Here is a 14,920-nt window from a genome sequence, read left to right as displayed (position 1 = left end):
GTGAAGACGAAATCCGAGAGCAGGGTTCTCTTTTCCCAAAAAAGAGGCTCGAGCTCCTCCTGTCACAAATCGCTCGAGCCCTTTCTTTCCCTCTTTGCCCTCTTCATTCACCTTCGCCACCCTCGCGTGGGCGTACAGCCGATCGAGACATGGCGAAGACGTCTCTACCTACCGAACTGCTCGAAGAGATCCTCTCCCGTGATCTTGATCAAAACGAACTCGCTCTGATATCTCGCTCCAGCAAACTCCTCTCGACCATCGCCAAACCTCTCCTATACCGTTCGATCCTTATCCAGTCTCGTCGCCAGCTCGATCAATTTGTAGCGGGAGCCAGAAGGGAGGATATCGCAACGGTGAAAGCGGTCGAAATCGTTGGAAAGGGGAATGCGTCGAACACGAGGGAGATGGTCGGTGTCGAATGCACGGCTGAGACAGTAGGACACGGTCAAGAGTGGGAGATGGAAGGAGGATGCGTGGAAGAGCTCGTGAAAGGTTCCGTGGTGAACCCGAATCGTGAGTTTCTCGAGATCTCGTCTTCTGTCGCTTCCGCTTTGTTTACTCATAGAAATTGACAGAGATCGAGAGCATTTGTGTCTACAACGTTGTCGAGAATCCGTCTTACTCGCAGTACGTAATTGTCTTCTCGACTTTCGCGAATCTGAAGGACCTTTCGATCGTTTCTTACCGTCACCGAGGAGGAATTGATGCCGCAACTGGACTCCTGAAGCGCCAGTACCTCCCGAAGCTTGAAAGACTCGCGGTTTGCGACATCATGGCAAACACCTCGGCACCACCTTCTCGTCCCTCGCACGGAGGCACGAGGCCCAGCGCACACTTTCTTCGCCCACCGCAAGTTCATCTCCTTCCCCATTTGGAGCGACACAGTGACCTCCTCGGCCAACTCAAACTCCTCGTCTCCCCCTCGTCTCACGCGCTCACTTCCTGCCTAGCCCTCATCCATCCCGCTCCCGTCCATCTCACCGTGCTCAATCAATCATACCCTCTTCTTCCTTCCAGCAAATACGCAATCGTCTACATTTCGACTCGTCCTTCTGCCGCCAACGAAGTTGTCGCTGTCTTCAACGACCTCTCCTCCATCGTTACCAACTTTGCCAATTACTCGCTTGAATACCTCGCCCTCCCACCGACCTTCGAAGGCCGTCTCCTCGACTCTGAGATCTTGGTACTCGAAAACCTCAAGTCGCTTGGAGTCGCTATCCATTTCGATGGAGAACTCGGTCGTTCAATCGCGCCTCCAAGCTTTTTCGACCACCTCGAGAAGAAGAAACAGGAGGAGGAGGATTCGAGGAACGCGATGGATATCGAATAGGGCGAGGAGTGGGAAGTTGACTGCGAAGCAAAGGGATGGATCGAGGTCGGTAGATGGAAAAACTTGGACGGAATTCGAAAAGGGACAAATCGTTGGTTTTCGTTCGTTTGGTTGTTTGTGTTCTTCTTCTGTTCTGAAAGATGGTTTTTGTGCTGTTCAATATTGAGGTAGTAGAAGAGAGGTGAGCCGTGTCGAGTCTGTTCACTCTCGACCAAGAAGAGTCGAAAACTGAGGTAAACGTGACGCGGAAAGTTGCATGCGAAGGAGTGAAAAGTACAACAAGCACGAGGGGACAGAGGTACTGACTGACTGAGAAAACATAGGGAACGTGGGAACCAGGGAGCTGTCATCTTCCACCGCCCGAAGCAGTTTTCTTTCCTGTTCGAGCATCTAACCAATTCTTCATCTGTTTCGCTGAAGTTTCGCCAACGTGGAACACTGCATCTCCCTCAAGATGTCAGCACAACACTCGAGTATGCAGAGAAAAGGAGGGACATACATTCTTTCTCCCAAGTATCTAAACCTTGACTGAATTCGTACGCAGCTCCTTCTCCGCCATGATCCGCGAGCGAGTGTTGACTCTGATCCATAATTTGTACAAGCCGTGTTCTGAACGCGTCTTGTAGCGTGTTTGCGAGTACCGGGTCCTCCGTTCTGAGCGAAAAACGAAACTTCCCGTCAGTCGATTGAGCTGACATCAGACGCGAGAAAGACTCACAGTTGCAGCAAGCGAACTCCGCCGGCGTAGAATGAGCCACCTCCACCGCCTAGATTCCGTAGATGCACGGCTTCGGGTGAGGCTGCGAGAGCATTTCGAACGGTTTGATTGTAGGGTCGAGGTAAAGTTAAATCGATGATGTCCCTTCATTCGCGAGTTGGCGCGTCAGTTCTGAACGTAGAATGGATAGTCAAATTGTACATACTGGTCAGAGAGCTTGTTCGCGAGCCAGTAGGGCAACTCGAGAGTCGTGTTTTGTCGCAACTGTGGAGATTTACCTCGTTCAGCAGAGACACGTAGCTGATACGGAGGAAGAACTCACATCTTTGTCTGCACTACCTTCCAAGTGGCCGCAATTCGGGATGTCGAGCAGTACTTTCGAAGGGAGTCGCTATTTTGATCAAGGAGGGAACGCGTCAAATGAGAGCCACTTCCGAAGACCAGGACAGCGTGAGCGTACCTGTGAATCTGCTAGGAACTCTTGTACATCGTAGAAAGCCGACATTTGAAGTAGGTGAGCGAGTGCCGCAATTGAGTGAGAAAGGTAATGCGAGCTTTGTTTTTCGCAAATTCATTGCAGGATGACTTCAACTTCAAATCCAAAAACCCCACATCCCGAGACAAGAGTCAGCCGATTCAACCAGAAGTGGAGAGACTGATTGCGCGGTCCTCCTCTCACCTCTTGTTTCTCTTCTCTTCACTTCCCTTCTGACTCCCCTCTCATACTTTAAATGCTCTTTCCTTACAACAAACGTACTCATCTTCGCAAAACGGCCCTCCTCTCAACCGTATCTCTCGCTTCTTCCCTAGTCGGTTCAGTTCACGCAATCTCGATCCCGCCTGTTTCGAACCTTATCGCGACTTCGCCTCGTCCCGCCTCTTCCGACTTCCTCGCTTCCTCGGTTCGCAAGTCGATCAACTTTGGTCCCCAACCTGAACTATCCCTCCACGATGCCGACTCGAACCCCTCGGTCGCCCTCCTCGCATGGAACGAACGCAGCAACCTCGTCTCTTCATTGAATGCCTTTGCGTCGGCGTGTGACGCCTTCATCGATGGAGAAGTCCCTCGTTGCGTCGGATCCGAACTCGCGACGACGTTCGCTCGATCGCTTCATCCCGAATCTCAATTCAGACTCGTCGACGGCGTCGTTTCGAAACACACGAACGTCTTTCACGGTCACTTCGCTCAACTCTTGGATGGAGTTCCTATCGCAAACTCGAATCTGAACGTCAACGTCAACCTCGAAACTGGGGAAATCGTTTCGTACGGTGATTCAACTTTCGCGAAATCGACCAAGTCATCTGACCCGAAACTCAACGCTCGTAAATGGTCGACTGGAGGAGGAGGAGCTCAAATCGTACTCGATAACGGACCTCAACATGAAGATCTCCTCGAGGAATTCTCTTCCCCTCCTTTCAACCCTTCCTCGACGTCGACCTCTTCCCTTCGAGCTTCGGACCCTCGTCAAGGTCTCCTCACTTTCCTCGCGATGCAATCGAACAACGTCGAACTCGATCGTCGTCTCGAATCGGCTCCTCGTGCTCACCTCGTTTCGCAACTTTCGACTTCCCCCATTGCCGGATCCGCTCACGACGTCCTCATCCACGGAGCAATCGACCCTACCGCCGTTGACGAGGAACCTACGAAGGCGTCCCTCGTTTACGTTCACGATGGACAAGACGTCAAACTCGCGTGGAAATACGAATACAAGTCTCGCGACAACATGTACGAAGCTTACCTCTCTGCCGATCACGACGTCACTCCAGGGGAGGAACAACCGCTCATGGTCGTCGATTGGGTGCGCGATTTCCGTCCTACTGGAGGAGAAATCGGAATGGAATCGATGTATGAATTCCTCGATTCAAACTCGAACTCGAGGAAAGTCAAGAACAGTAAACCCGTCAAGAGCTGGAACAAGAAGAACAAGAAACGTTCGCTCTTTGGTAGTGGAACCCCTGCTTCGACGACCGACCCGAAAGAGATTTCGAAACTGAAGGAACTTTCACCCGAGTACGAAGTTTTCCCTTGGGGAGTGTGAGTCTTTTTTCACCGATCACTTTCGACAAGACTGTAACATTGACGAAGACTCACTATCGACAGAAACGCTCCTGACGTCGGAAAGAGAAAGATCCTCAAGGGTTCTCTGGTCGAACTCGACAAAGAAGGTGCGTTCTCTCACGAAGATATCAGCACCTTTTCTAGCGCTTATGCCTTGTGGGATTTCGCAGCTTCTCCTGCCGGCTGGCACTACGTCCCTTCTGAGCACAAAGGAGGATCCGAAATCTTCTACTTCGAAACTCGAGGCAACAACGTTCTCGCGCAAGACAACCCCGACGGAGGAAACTCGATGAACGGATTCCGTGCGAACGGAGGTAAAGACCTCAAGTTTGATTTCCCGATTCACATGACGAAACCTGGAACTCCTCTCGATCCTACGAGTGAGCTCTTCTCTTCCCCTCTTCCGGGACTCTCGACTGATCTCCTGTGTTTGTGATCAGCTTACATCGAAGCCGCTACGACCGAGTTGTTCTACACGAATAACGAGATCCACGACTTGTTCTACCGTTACGGTTTCGACGAAGTTTCGGGCAACTTCCAAGAAACGAACTTTGCCAGAGGAGGTCTCGGAGGCGATGCTGTTCAAGCGAATGCGCAAGACGGTTCGGGTTACAACAACGCAAACTTTGCTACGCCTCCTGACGGTTCGCGACCTCGTATGCGAGTGAGTCTTCGATTTCGTACTGCTCTCGAGTTTGACCTTTCGTTTCGAAGTCGGTCCATCTGTCTCTGGCTCTGTTTACTGACATTCGTTCACGCGCGCAGATGTACGTCTGGACCTCGGCTCAACCTTACCGAGACGGAGAGTGAGTCTGCAAACCCTTTTCTGGATCCGAGGTTCGAATTACCGACACTGATTGCTTCCATTTCACTGCCTCTCAGCTTCGAAGAGGGAATCGTTATTCACGAATACGCTCACGGAATCTCGACTCGTTTGACCGGTGGTCCCGCCAACTCTGGTTGTCTTGGTGAGTTTGCGCTCTTAGCGACAGTCTCGCGACCCAACGCCTGCTGACCTTGTCGCTGAGACCAAAATCACAGGATGGGGAGAAGCCGGTGGAATGGGAGAAGGATGGGGGTGAGTCGCCGTCTCGCTCAGACTTCGCGTTTCGTTGAGCTCGATGAACTGATTGGTTACGACGATTTGCAGAGACTTCTTCGCGACGATGATCCGCATGCACAGCGCCAAGGAACAAGAGTTCGATATGGGTTCTTGGGCCTCGGGACGAGCTGGAGGAATTCGCAACTGTGAGCTCTGTCTCGTCCTACTTGGATGAGAATCTGAGCTGACGATCGACCACTGGAGAACAGACCCTTACTCTCGCAACCTCACTACTAACCAAGACACTTACAAGTCTCTCGACAAAGGAGGATACTGGGGTGAGGACCAGCTTGCTTGATCAAACTTTCCGAAATTGGAGACTGATCCAGCGCATGTTCGTCTTCTCAGGTGTTCACGCGATCGGTGAAGTCTGGGCCGAGATGCTCTTCGAACTCGCCGAGAACCTCATTGACGATCACGGTTTCCACCCTACTCTCTTCCCTCCTGCCGTCAACTCGACCGATTCTACCGGATACTACTCTGAGCGACACTTCAAGGAATCGAACAAGAAGGTCCCCGCTCACGGAAACACTCTCGCGATCCAACTCGTCGTCGATGGAATGAAGCTTCAACCTTGTCGACCTTCGTTCCAAGCTGCTCGTGATGCGATTCTCACCGTTCGTTCTTTCTCGTCTGAGTCTCGTCTAATTCAACGACTGACGTATTTGGCACACGGTCGAACAGGCTGACAAGATGCTCACCGGTGGAGAGAACCGTTGCACGATTTGGAAATCGTTCGCGAAACGAGGTCTCGGACCCGAATCGCGAGTCGTCGGTTCCACTCCTTGGGTGCGTCCTATTCTTCATTCAACTTGTTCCCTCGACGGTGACTGACAATCATTATTTCATCAGGGAGGAGGAATCCGTACCGAAGACTACAAGTCCCCTGTTGGCTGCGGCAAGAAGAGCAAAAAGTTCATCAATTAGATTTACTCTCCCTCTTTCTTTTAACAACCTAGTCTCTCATTCTCTTCCACTCTCGCTGCTCATTCTTCTTGTCTCTCGCTTCGCAACCTGTCTCTATCGTCCTTGTCTCTTGTTTTATCGATCATCTATCTTGTTATCGCTTCATCTTTTGCACAGTGTCCTATTCGTCATCCTCACAACGCCCTATTCATTCATCTCGAATTGTTCCTTGTTGCTCTCAGTCTGTATTTCGATCTTTATCCTTCAGCTCCCTCAAATTCGGGATTGACGAGAATGAGTTGCGAGAGAAAACAACGGTAGACTACAACGACGAGCGATAGAAGGGGAACAAAGGCGAGGACTAGCCCACGCGGCACTGTATACGAGTCAGTTGGATCCAACACGACCACTACCAAAGTTTGCAGGTCGGAAAGCACCTTGAAAGGGAAGCAGCGTTAGCAACAAAGTATGAGCTTTAATTTTGAAAAGTGCAAGCTTACCAGCGCTAACGGTTCCACCAACTCGAGGGACTTGAACAGATTGTTGTTGGAAGAAGCTTTGTTGACCGGTGAAAGTAGCAGTCGAAGAAGGTCGACGAGCGTGACTTTGTCCGTACATCGTTTGAATCGTTGGAGTTTCTCCTCCTATTCCTCCTCCTCCTCCTCCCGCAACACGATGATCAGCAATCGAAACGCCTCCAACTCCTTGAGCTACAGTCGAGACCGAGTGTGGATCAAGTCCTTTCGAACGGGAATGATGACTCGAATGAATCGCACGCGGATCTCCTTCGTCTGAAGACGTACGACGTTCTTTCGACCTCGACGTAGTGCCTCGATGACCTCCTCCTCCTCCTTGTCCAGGCTGATCAGCATTCGAGAAGAAGGAGCAAGTAGAAGCGGAGTCGCCAAGGTAGTTGTCGTGTTCGTGCGAGGGAGGACGGGAAGAAACGTTGTTGGAAGGAACGAAGGGAACACGACTCGCATGAGTAGCAGGGGAAGGAGCAGGAGCATCGTGGTAAACATCGGCGCTACTCATCGGGTTCGTACCGAGGAGAATTTGTTGTTGCAATTGTTCGTTCGTCGTCTGTGTAGTGAGCAGCTGTCAGTTCGAAGACCCCTCGGACGGCAGGAAGAGGTCGCCTAAGGGCTCACCTTCAATTTCGAGTACGCTTTGGAGTTCGAGGCATTGAGCTCCTTGAATTGCTGAGTTTTCCTTTTTTCGATCTCAAGATCTTTTGCCAAGTCTGTCGTACAAAGAACGTTGATGGAACCGTACCGAAGAGTGGAGAGTAGAGTGGCGACAGCAAGAGCGACGAAATGCTGAAAGCGCTTACTTGAAACTTGTCCTCTCCAATCTGTACAGCAGATTCGGTCACTTTCAGTGAATGATATCACTTGAGGTCGCGGGAGTGAGTGAGGGGAAGCGGAAACGTACAGTCCTTGTCAGCTTCGTTCTTGCGTTTGGCTTCGAAGAGTTCCTTCTCGAGCAAAGCGACTTTCTTTTCCGCATGATTCGCTAGTACGGTTTGATACATCTTTTCATGATCTTGCTGGTAGTTCCAAAAACTGAGAGCACGGGAAGCGATATCGATGATGACGGGAGGAGGTAGGCCAGCGAGTATAAGAGATTTCCATAAATCGGCGGGTTGAAGTTCGGCTTGTACGAGATCGTAGCTATCTTCGAGTTTGGCGTGACAGATGTGACATTTCGGAGGAGAGCCGAGGAACGTGTTCGCGCAGTCGACCTGGTGGGACTCTCATGGGTGTGAGTCACCGGCAAAGAGGCAGAAGACAGCGGAAGGGATACTCACACAGAAGATGTGAGAACAGCTCGTGACCACCGCCCTGAGTCGAGAGTGAGGTCAGTTAACGGGCGTATAGGACGGACGAGAGAGGGCTTACACATTCTATAGGTAGAACGGAGAAGGGAGAAAAAACGAAAATCAGTCTTGACTGCAGAGCACGACGCCCGCGGATTCATGTCGTCTATGGCCTCTTCGCTCAACCAAGTGACCTGACAACCTTCCCAGATGCAGTGCAGGCTGCAGTCACCAGCCGACAGAGGTCGAGAGATGACCGCCCCTTGATCCACCCAGTTGACACCTCAGCTTGAACCAAAGAAAGAGCAAGAGCTGACCTCGAAGCTCAGAGTCTTCCTGCACTTCAACGTATTGCACAAGAGGCTTTCCATGGCGTGTAGGACGAGAGAGAGATTTGTTCAGATGAAGCGGAATAGAGCGGTACGAAACAGCCGGAGCAGCGAAAGTGATTCAGTCGGCGGTCGTAGAAGGGTACAAGTCGCTGTAGGAGTGTCCCGCAACAGGCTTAGCGAGGTGTCGGACAAGGTAGAAGATCAATGAATAAATTGCAGTTCTTTCCACCTCTCTACCATTCACTACGACATCCGAAGTCTCTCTGGATCAACTCGTATCTGCTGCAGAACAACTCTGCAGGAGACTTCATGCAGCGACTCCTCGTCCCTTCAAGGCAAATCGTTCTCCCAGTGTTCTCCAACTTTCTCGAAGCCTCTGGTCTGAGATCGAAGCACGCGTGGTTGCTCCAAACCTTCTACAGCCTCCTGCTGACGTCGAGCTCTCGCGTGCGTAGAAGGAAACGTGCGGTTTCGATTACAACTGACCCAAACTTTTTTTCCCGTTTCTCCCTTTCCAGCCGTCTCTTCTTCGAATCCGAGGCTATGTTCTTCCATCGGAACAGGCAACTATGTGACGACGATGATATAAGGAAGACGGACCGGTAATTGAGCGGGCAGGCAGGAAGGATCTGCTCCAACAGACTTGCCTCGTCTTGAGCGACGAAGAAATCCCACGATTTCATTCAAGTTCTCTTCTATCCTGCTCTCATCCTTCTTTCCCATCTTCTACCATTCTATACAGTCCGACAATCAACACAACTCGACGCCCCTATGCTCTTCCACGCCGAACCCACGGCGCTTCTGTCGTTCGCGACCTTCGTCCTTCTATCCGTCTTGCCAACTTCTTCAGCTCTACCAAGTACTGTATCAGTTGGAGGAGTCACAGTCCCTCTAATGCAGCGTAAGCAAGGTGTCGCAATCACCAAGGAGGACGGTACCGTCAACAGCGAGTCTATGAAACGACAAATCACCTTTATCCGAGCGTAAGTCTCTCTTCCCTTCCCTCACACAGACCAGCCACCCCACTCACACTGGACTTTCATCTCGTCTCCAGTAAGTATCAAAAGACCATCGAAGCTTATCTACGTAACACTGGAGAGGCTCTCGGTCGAATTCTAGAAGAAACGAACAACGCGACATCGTCTTCTTCGAACGGAGGTGCATCGAGTCAAGGCGTCGCCGGCACTCAATATCGTAAACGACAAGCAGAAGTACTCTACAACTACAACAACGACCTGCTATGGGCTGGAGAAGTTCGCCTAGGTACTCCACCTCAAGATTTCACAATTCTCTTCGATACTGGTAAGAAACCTATTCTCAAGCCAGCCTCCCCTTTCTCTTGGCTGATCATACTCGCCGGCTTCAGGCTCTTCTGACTTCTGGGTACCTTCGAACGACCCTCAATGCACCGGATGTTCCGGTAACAAATTCGATTCGGGATTGTCGACAACTTCGTCGAAAAAGAATGGTCGCTTCTCGAGTGAGTTTCCATTATCTCTCTCTGTCTTCTCCGACGGTGACTGATTAAGTTCGCTCGTCAGTCTACTACGGAGACGGCAGTACAACCTCTGGACCGATCTACACCGACGTGATGCAAATCGGAGATTTCTACGACGACAAGTGAGTCATACCTCTACTGTTCATCTGTCGTCTTCGAGCTTCGCCTGACATGCTTCTCTACAGCGCCTACTTCTCTGCGGTCGACCAAATGAGTGACAACTTTGCCTCGGAACCAGAAGACGGGTAAGCTTCATGCTCGATCCCTCATCTGTTTGTATTGTAGCTCATACCCCTGACGCCGGAACAGAATCATGGGAATGGGATACGCTTCGATCTCGAGTATTCGTCCTCGCCGTCAATCCGATGCGACCTCGAAACCTTTCGGTCTTCGAATCGCCAAGGTGAGCTATCTTCCAATAACTTTTCCGTATCGACTGGTCACTCACAATCGATCGCGTGTAGACCTCTGACGGACCTTCAGAGCTCTTCCTCGGTGGACCCAATCCTGATCAATTCAGCGTGAGTATCGCTCGACTCACCTCAGTCACGATCGAGCTAACAAGCGTTTCTCTCGCAGGGTCGAATCGAATGGCACCCTGTTAGGAAACAAGCTTACTACAACATCACGGGAGACGCTTTCCTTGACAACAACTACGTCTTCCCGACGCCTCTCAACACCATCATTGATTCGGGTCAGTGCTCACTCTTTCGATTCCTTTCGAGTGACTCTAGTCTGACTGATTGTGCCGCCCCCTCGTCAGGTACAACTTTGATCATCGCACCTCCTGGAGATGCCGATCGTTTCTGGTCGCAAGTGCCTGGAGCGAGCCGATGGGATCAAGCTGAAGGATACTACACTTTCGTGAGCCTTCACCTCTCTCGTCTCGCTTCCGCATTGTGAGCGCAATGACTGATATCGTCGTCGAACGGTAGCCTTGCTCGAACATCCCGAAACTCTCGTTCTCGTTCGACAATGGACGAAAATGGGCAGTTCGACCGATCGATATGAACTTGGGACGAGTTTCGTCTCATTCTCGATTGTGCGTTGGAGCGGTCGCTGGAGTTGATATCGGACTCGGAGATGCGACCTGGATTCTCGGTTGCTCGTTCTTGAAGGTGAGTATTTCATCCAAGTTTTCACGAGACAGAGTCGATACTGAACCCAGCTCGTCTGCTAGAACGTCTACACTGTCTTCGATCCTTCCGACAGCAACCAAGTCGGATTCGCTACTCCTCGATAATTCACCCCTCCCATCTAGACACTCATATCATAGAAGAGAGAGCTGGACTCGATTTTCCTTCAGATTCGAATGAATGATTCCGCTCCCTCGCGCACCACTTTTCGCATATTCTTCGCAATTCTCTCGCATCTCGCAGCTTCCCCATAGACTTTTACCACTCGCAATGTACACTCATACTCGTTATAACGAGCATTCAAAAGACGCGATAACGAAATAGAAATGTACCATTTATTGGAAAAGAGCTGCGAAAGATTACGAAAGAGAACGACGAATACAGGTTTGCAAGAGTGCGAGGAGTCGAAAGCGACAGACGAAACAGGAGGAAAGAGAACTCGTGTGGAGAGGCGGAAGAAAGGAAGAAGTCTCATATCGAAAAATAACGGCAGAGACCAACTGAAATCGAACGCAAGGATCCAGCCCTTGCGAGAAAAGAGAGAGAGAAAAGTCTGAAGACTATCTGAGGGTGTTGGGATGAATCGAAATTGTGTCGCCCACGGCGTCTTCGTAAGGGAGAATATCGTCGTCGTCTTCGACTTCCGTTCCTCCTCCATCTTCATCCAGCGGTTCGAGCTCGTCGATTTCGTCGTCGGCAGGGGTGATGAATCCACCTCCTCTCGTCCTGAGATGTTCGAGTCCAGCCATTCTCGGATCGGCTGTCGAAGGAACCGTTGTCGGAAGTCCAGCGATCGAGTAGATCGCGTTTTGATGAGCTTGTTGTTGCCGCCTCTGCTGCTCCTCACTCGCTTGTTGCATCTGTCGTTGACTTTCGCGTTGAGCTGCCGCATAAGCCTCGTCCTGACTAACGATCGCTCCTCCTCCTCCTCCGCTTGATCCCGATCGAGCCATTTGTTGATGTTGACGACTCTTTTCGATCTGTTCGAGCGCGAGTTGTTGTTCTCGTAGGAGGGCTGGATCGAGCTCAGATAAGTCGTGAATCGAATCGAGAGAAGTTAGGTCGAGTTTCGATTCCTGAGATTGAACTGGAGCTTGACCGTTCGGGACTTGAGTAGGAGCGTTCGAGTTGGCGTAAGCCGGGAATGACTGAGGTCCGAACGGCGCGGGCGCCAGTGTCTCCGGAACGTGATATTTGAAAGTCGGATGTTGACCATTTTGAACCGAGGGATGAGGTGGAGGAGGTTTCGGAAGGACGAAAGTGTGTTGTTGCGGTTGATGAGGGGCAGAGTGAGTGCGTTGATGGTTCTGATGGAGAGGGGGAGGAGCGAAAGCTGGGCCGACACTGTGCGAACCGATCGAGAATTGTTGCGAACTGCTGCCTCCTCCTCCTCCTCCTCCTGATGACGACGACGAAGGGTTTACTCCCGCCGCTTGACTCTTGTAAAGCTCCATCTTCTGCGCATACTCCTTTGCTTGTGCCAACGCGAGTTCCTTCTGCCTCCATTGCTCTTTGAAGTCGGCCATGACATCCTTCTTCCCTTCCCGAATCCAAGTCCTTCGTTCTCTCGGCGACGACGGTCCTGATCCTTCGAAGTCGTCATCTCCTCTCATCAACACTCCGATAAAGTCCAGCCAGTGATACGCCTTTGAATCTTGAATCGCCCCATACTCCGGCGGTTTATCGACCCAAACTTTTTCGACTCCACATCGTCCTTCGTCATCGAGTGAGCGGATCACTTCGACCAACCGAGCGACTCCTTGACACGTCGTATCGACACAGGATCGTACGTCGAGCGAACGGAGGAGAGGAACGACTTCGGGAAGTCGCGAGAGGAGGTGATCAGAGATTGTCGAATCGTAAAAATCGAGAGTCGTAATTCGTCCCTCCATCGATCGAAGGCCCGCCAAGATCGAATCGTCTTCAACTTGACAGCTCGAGATTGTCAGGGATACAACTTTCGGCGCGTGACGACCAAAGTGAAGGAGAGGAGGTAAATCGTGATATCCGAGAACTTCTGGATCGACGTCGATTTCTTCAAAGTGAGCGTTGACGAGATTCGGCATGACGAGCATCGGAGTCGGAAGTTCGACCATGTCGTGTTCGACCACGGTGTAGAGAAGATCGGCGAAGAGAGCTGGAGTTCTACCAGTCAACTGGAGATTTCGAAGTTTCGGGAGGAGAATCGGACAAGGCGGAAGGGCTTCGTCAACGTCACGATCTTGCGCAAAGTGGTGACCGTCGGTAAGGGCTTGATCGCGGATATCGACGTTTTCGCACCAATCTTCGTATTCGTCGCCTGGGAACGCATCGAGTCTGAGATCGTCGAGCCTGAGATTTTGAAGAGTGCGTCGAGCGAGTCGAAGAAGCCGAAAGATCCCTTTTCCACGCCAGATGACACCTCGGAACCACATTTTTCTCAGTCGAGGGAGTGATTCGGGGAGAAGGATTCCGTCGATGATCGCTCCCTGGATTTCGAGCTCTTCAAGATTGTTGAGGAGCGGTCTCGGGAGAGAATTGTCGGGTAGGTGCCAATGCCAATTTGCAGCCAACGGCCTCTGATAGGCTTGAGATGCGGCGAACAGGAGGGAAAGAGATCGGACGTTCGGCGCGAGGAAGAGAATTTCGCCCGTGAGGAGTTCGTCCGGGACATTTGCGCGGACCGACAATCTATCACAGAGCGCTGTGAGTCAGAGCAGCAAGGGGGGAGAAGCGATGAGGAGGTCAACTCACGTTTCGAGATTGAAGAGGACTGCGCGATTTCGTTTCGCGAATTTGTCCATGAGAACCAAGGTATCGACGTGGTGGACCCTGAGATCGAAATACAGATGTCTCAACGTCGAGTATCTTCCGGTGACTGGATCTTGGAGGTAGCGCGAGTCGGGTCCGGGTCCGAGTCTCATCGCTGCTTGTTCAACGCAATCGAGAACTTGATCGAGATGATTCTTTGCGACTTCGAGGGGTACCAAGTGCTCTAGCTTGTTCGAACGTCTGTTGACTAACAGGTCGTGCGAGATTCGGAGTGTCTTGGGTCCTTCACGCTTCTTGTTCCCGTTTCCAACCGAACGAAAGAGAAGATCTTGAAAGGTCGCGAAGTCGCTACCGTTGAGAGAGACCGATATGCTTGACCAGAATTCGGGTTCGCTGAGGATGAAGTTGCGCCAAGATTGAGAGACGAGACATGCTCGGAGTTGATCTCGATGAGGGAGAAATCGAAGAATTGAGAGGAAAACCTCTGGAGGGAGAGGAGGAAGAGGCGAGGTAGAGTGAGGAGATTTGCTGTTGTTGCTTCGAACGGTGTCGGGTGAACGAGGAGGGGTTTCGGCAGAGGCAGAGATGGCGGAGAGGAGAGATGGTGAGGAACTTTTCGTCGAAGAATCCGTCATCGGCGGCGAAGGCGGAAACTTGTCGCGCTCAGCGCTCATCCCGAAGGCGTCTGTATACACGAATAAGGTCAAAGGAGAGGTCAGAACGCGTTCAGTCGTCTATTATCACCGTCACGAATCGACTCGAACCCAAGTCACTCCAACTCTCACTGGACCGGTCCCCCTTGCCTAAGATCTATGTCTGAGAGTACTTCGAATCCCCTTGTCCAGCTCAAAAGCGTCCCCATCCTCTTCACGACGCGAATGACCGATTGTTCGATCAAACTTTGATGAGATAACCAAACACGAGCGATAGACTCACCCGATAAGCCAGCGTTCCCTAGTCCAGTCCTACCAATCCTCTGGATCCAGCCAAGGTTTGCGTTCACGAGTACGAGTCGGGTTGGGTGAATGGAAGAGTCGAGAGCGATCGGCACGTTCCCGTTTCTTTCCCTTGCGCGAGAGGGATTCGAGCGGGAGTCCTATCGAGCACAGGTACGTTCGTACTCTGCTCCTGTTCGAAGTAGACTCGGTCGAAAGTGCTCGAGATGGAGAAGAAAGAACAAGCTCCTGTCTGCGGTGTCGATGATTCATTCTCCCCTTGTCTTCGAATCAAGTTTTGTAGAGTGCGGAACAATGGTATGAAGAATGCAAC

General features: G+C 51.4%; 6 protein-coding genes across 6 annotated transcripts; 3 read left to right on the top strand and 3 right to left on the bottom strand.

The window, feature by feature from the left end:
- Positions 1 to 149: 149 nt before the first annotated feature.
- On the top strand, positions 150 to 1,330 carry JCM6883_006897 (F-box protein; the record flags this gene model as incomplete). Its single annotated transcript, XM_076629395.1, has 2 exons — positions 150 to 500; positions 566 to 1,330. The coding sequence occupies 2 exons, from the start codon at positions 150 to 152 to the stop codon at positions 1,328 to 1,330; spliced, it is 1,116 nt and encodes a 371-aa protein (XP_076490517.1).
- Positions 1,331 to 1,676: 346 nt separating this feature from the next.
- On the bottom strand, positions 1,677 to 2,553 carry PSF3 (DNA replication protein PSF3; the record flags this gene model as incomplete). Its single annotated transcript, XM_076629394.1, has 6 exons — positions 1,677 to 1,768; positions 1,830 to 1,984; positions 2,049 to 2,192; positions 2,254 to 2,312; positions 2,371 to 2,439; positions 2,509 to 2,553. 6 exons carry the CDS (start codon positions 2,551 to 2,553, stop codon positions 1,677 to 1,679), a joined length of 564 nt encoding a protein of 187 aa, XP_076490516.1.
- A 226-nt stretch (positions 2,554 to 2,779) lies between these two features.
- On the top strand, positions 2,780 to 6,136 carry JCM6883_006895 (M36 family metallopeptidase; the record flags this gene model as incomplete). The annotated part of the gene is made up of 12 exons (XM_076629393.1): positions 2,780 to 4,083; positions 4,150 to 4,214; positions 4,278 to 4,487; positions 4,548 to 4,771; positions 4,873 to 4,913; positions 4,990 to 5,075; positions 5,149 to 5,185; positions 5,258 to 5,355; positions 5,419 to 5,487; positions 5,558 to 5,826; positions 5,894 to 5,998; positions 6,062 to 6,136. The coding sequence occupies 12 exons, from the start codon at positions 2,780 to 2,782 to the stop codon at positions 6,134 to 6,136; spliced, it is 2,583 nt and encodes an 860-aa protein (XP_076490515.1).
- Positions 6,137 to 6,502: 366 nt separating this feature from the next.
- Positions 6,503 to 8,949, bottom strand: JCM6883_006894 (uncharacterized protein; the record flags this gene model as incomplete). Its single annotated transcript, XM_076629392.1, has 7 exons — positions 6,503 to 6,552; positions 6,616 to 7,198; positions 7,267 to 7,358; positions 7,449 to 7,469; positions 7,550 to 7,859; positions 7,926 to 7,959; positions 8,867 to 8,949. The coding sequence occupies 7 exons, from the start codon at positions 8,947 to 8,949 to the stop codon at positions 6,503 to 6,505; spliced, it is 1,173 nt and encodes a 390-aa protein (XP_076490514.1).
- An 88-nt stretch (positions 8,950 to 9,037) lies between these two features.
- Positions 9,038 to 11,007, top strand: JCM6883_006893 (uncharacterized protein; the record flags this gene model as incomplete). The annotated part of the gene is made up of 11 exons (XM_076629391.1): positions 9,038 to 9,249; positions 9,321 to 9,568; positions 9,633 to 9,746; positions 9,808 to 9,886; positions 9,950 to 10,009; positions 10,074 to 10,167; positions 10,229 to 10,285; positions 10,344 to 10,458; positions 10,528 to 10,628; positions 10,700 to 10,882; positions 10,945 to 11,007. The coding sequence occupies 11 exons, from the start codon at positions 9,038 to 9,040 to the stop codon at positions 11,005 to 11,007; spliced, it is 1,326 nt and encodes a 441-aa protein (XP_076490513.1).
- Positions 11,008 to 11,460: 453 nt separating this feature from the next.
- On the bottom strand, positions 11,461 to 14,286 carry JCM6883_006892 (uncharacterized protein; the record flags this gene model as incomplete). The annotated part of the gene is made up of 2 exons (XM_076629390.1): positions 11,461 to 13,570; positions 13,634 to 14,286. The coding sequence occupies 2 exons, from the start codon at positions 14,284 to 14,286 to the stop codon at positions 11,461 to 11,463; spliced, it is 2,763 nt and encodes a 920-aa protein (XP_076490512.1).
- Between the last annotated feature and the right edge of the window lie 634 nt (positions 14,287 to 14,920).

Source organism: Sporobolomyces salmoneus (genome assembly GCF_050403485.1).
Source record: "Sporobolomyces salmoneus JCM6883 DNA, S_salmoneus_JCM6883_v1_ctg5, whole genome shotgun sequence".
Lineage (NCBI taxonomy): Eukaryota > Fungi > Basidiomycota > Microbotryomycetes > Sporidiobolales > Sporidiobolaceae > Sporobolomyces > Sporobolomyces salmoneus.
This window is presented reverse-complemented; position numbering and strand designations above follow the sequence as displayed.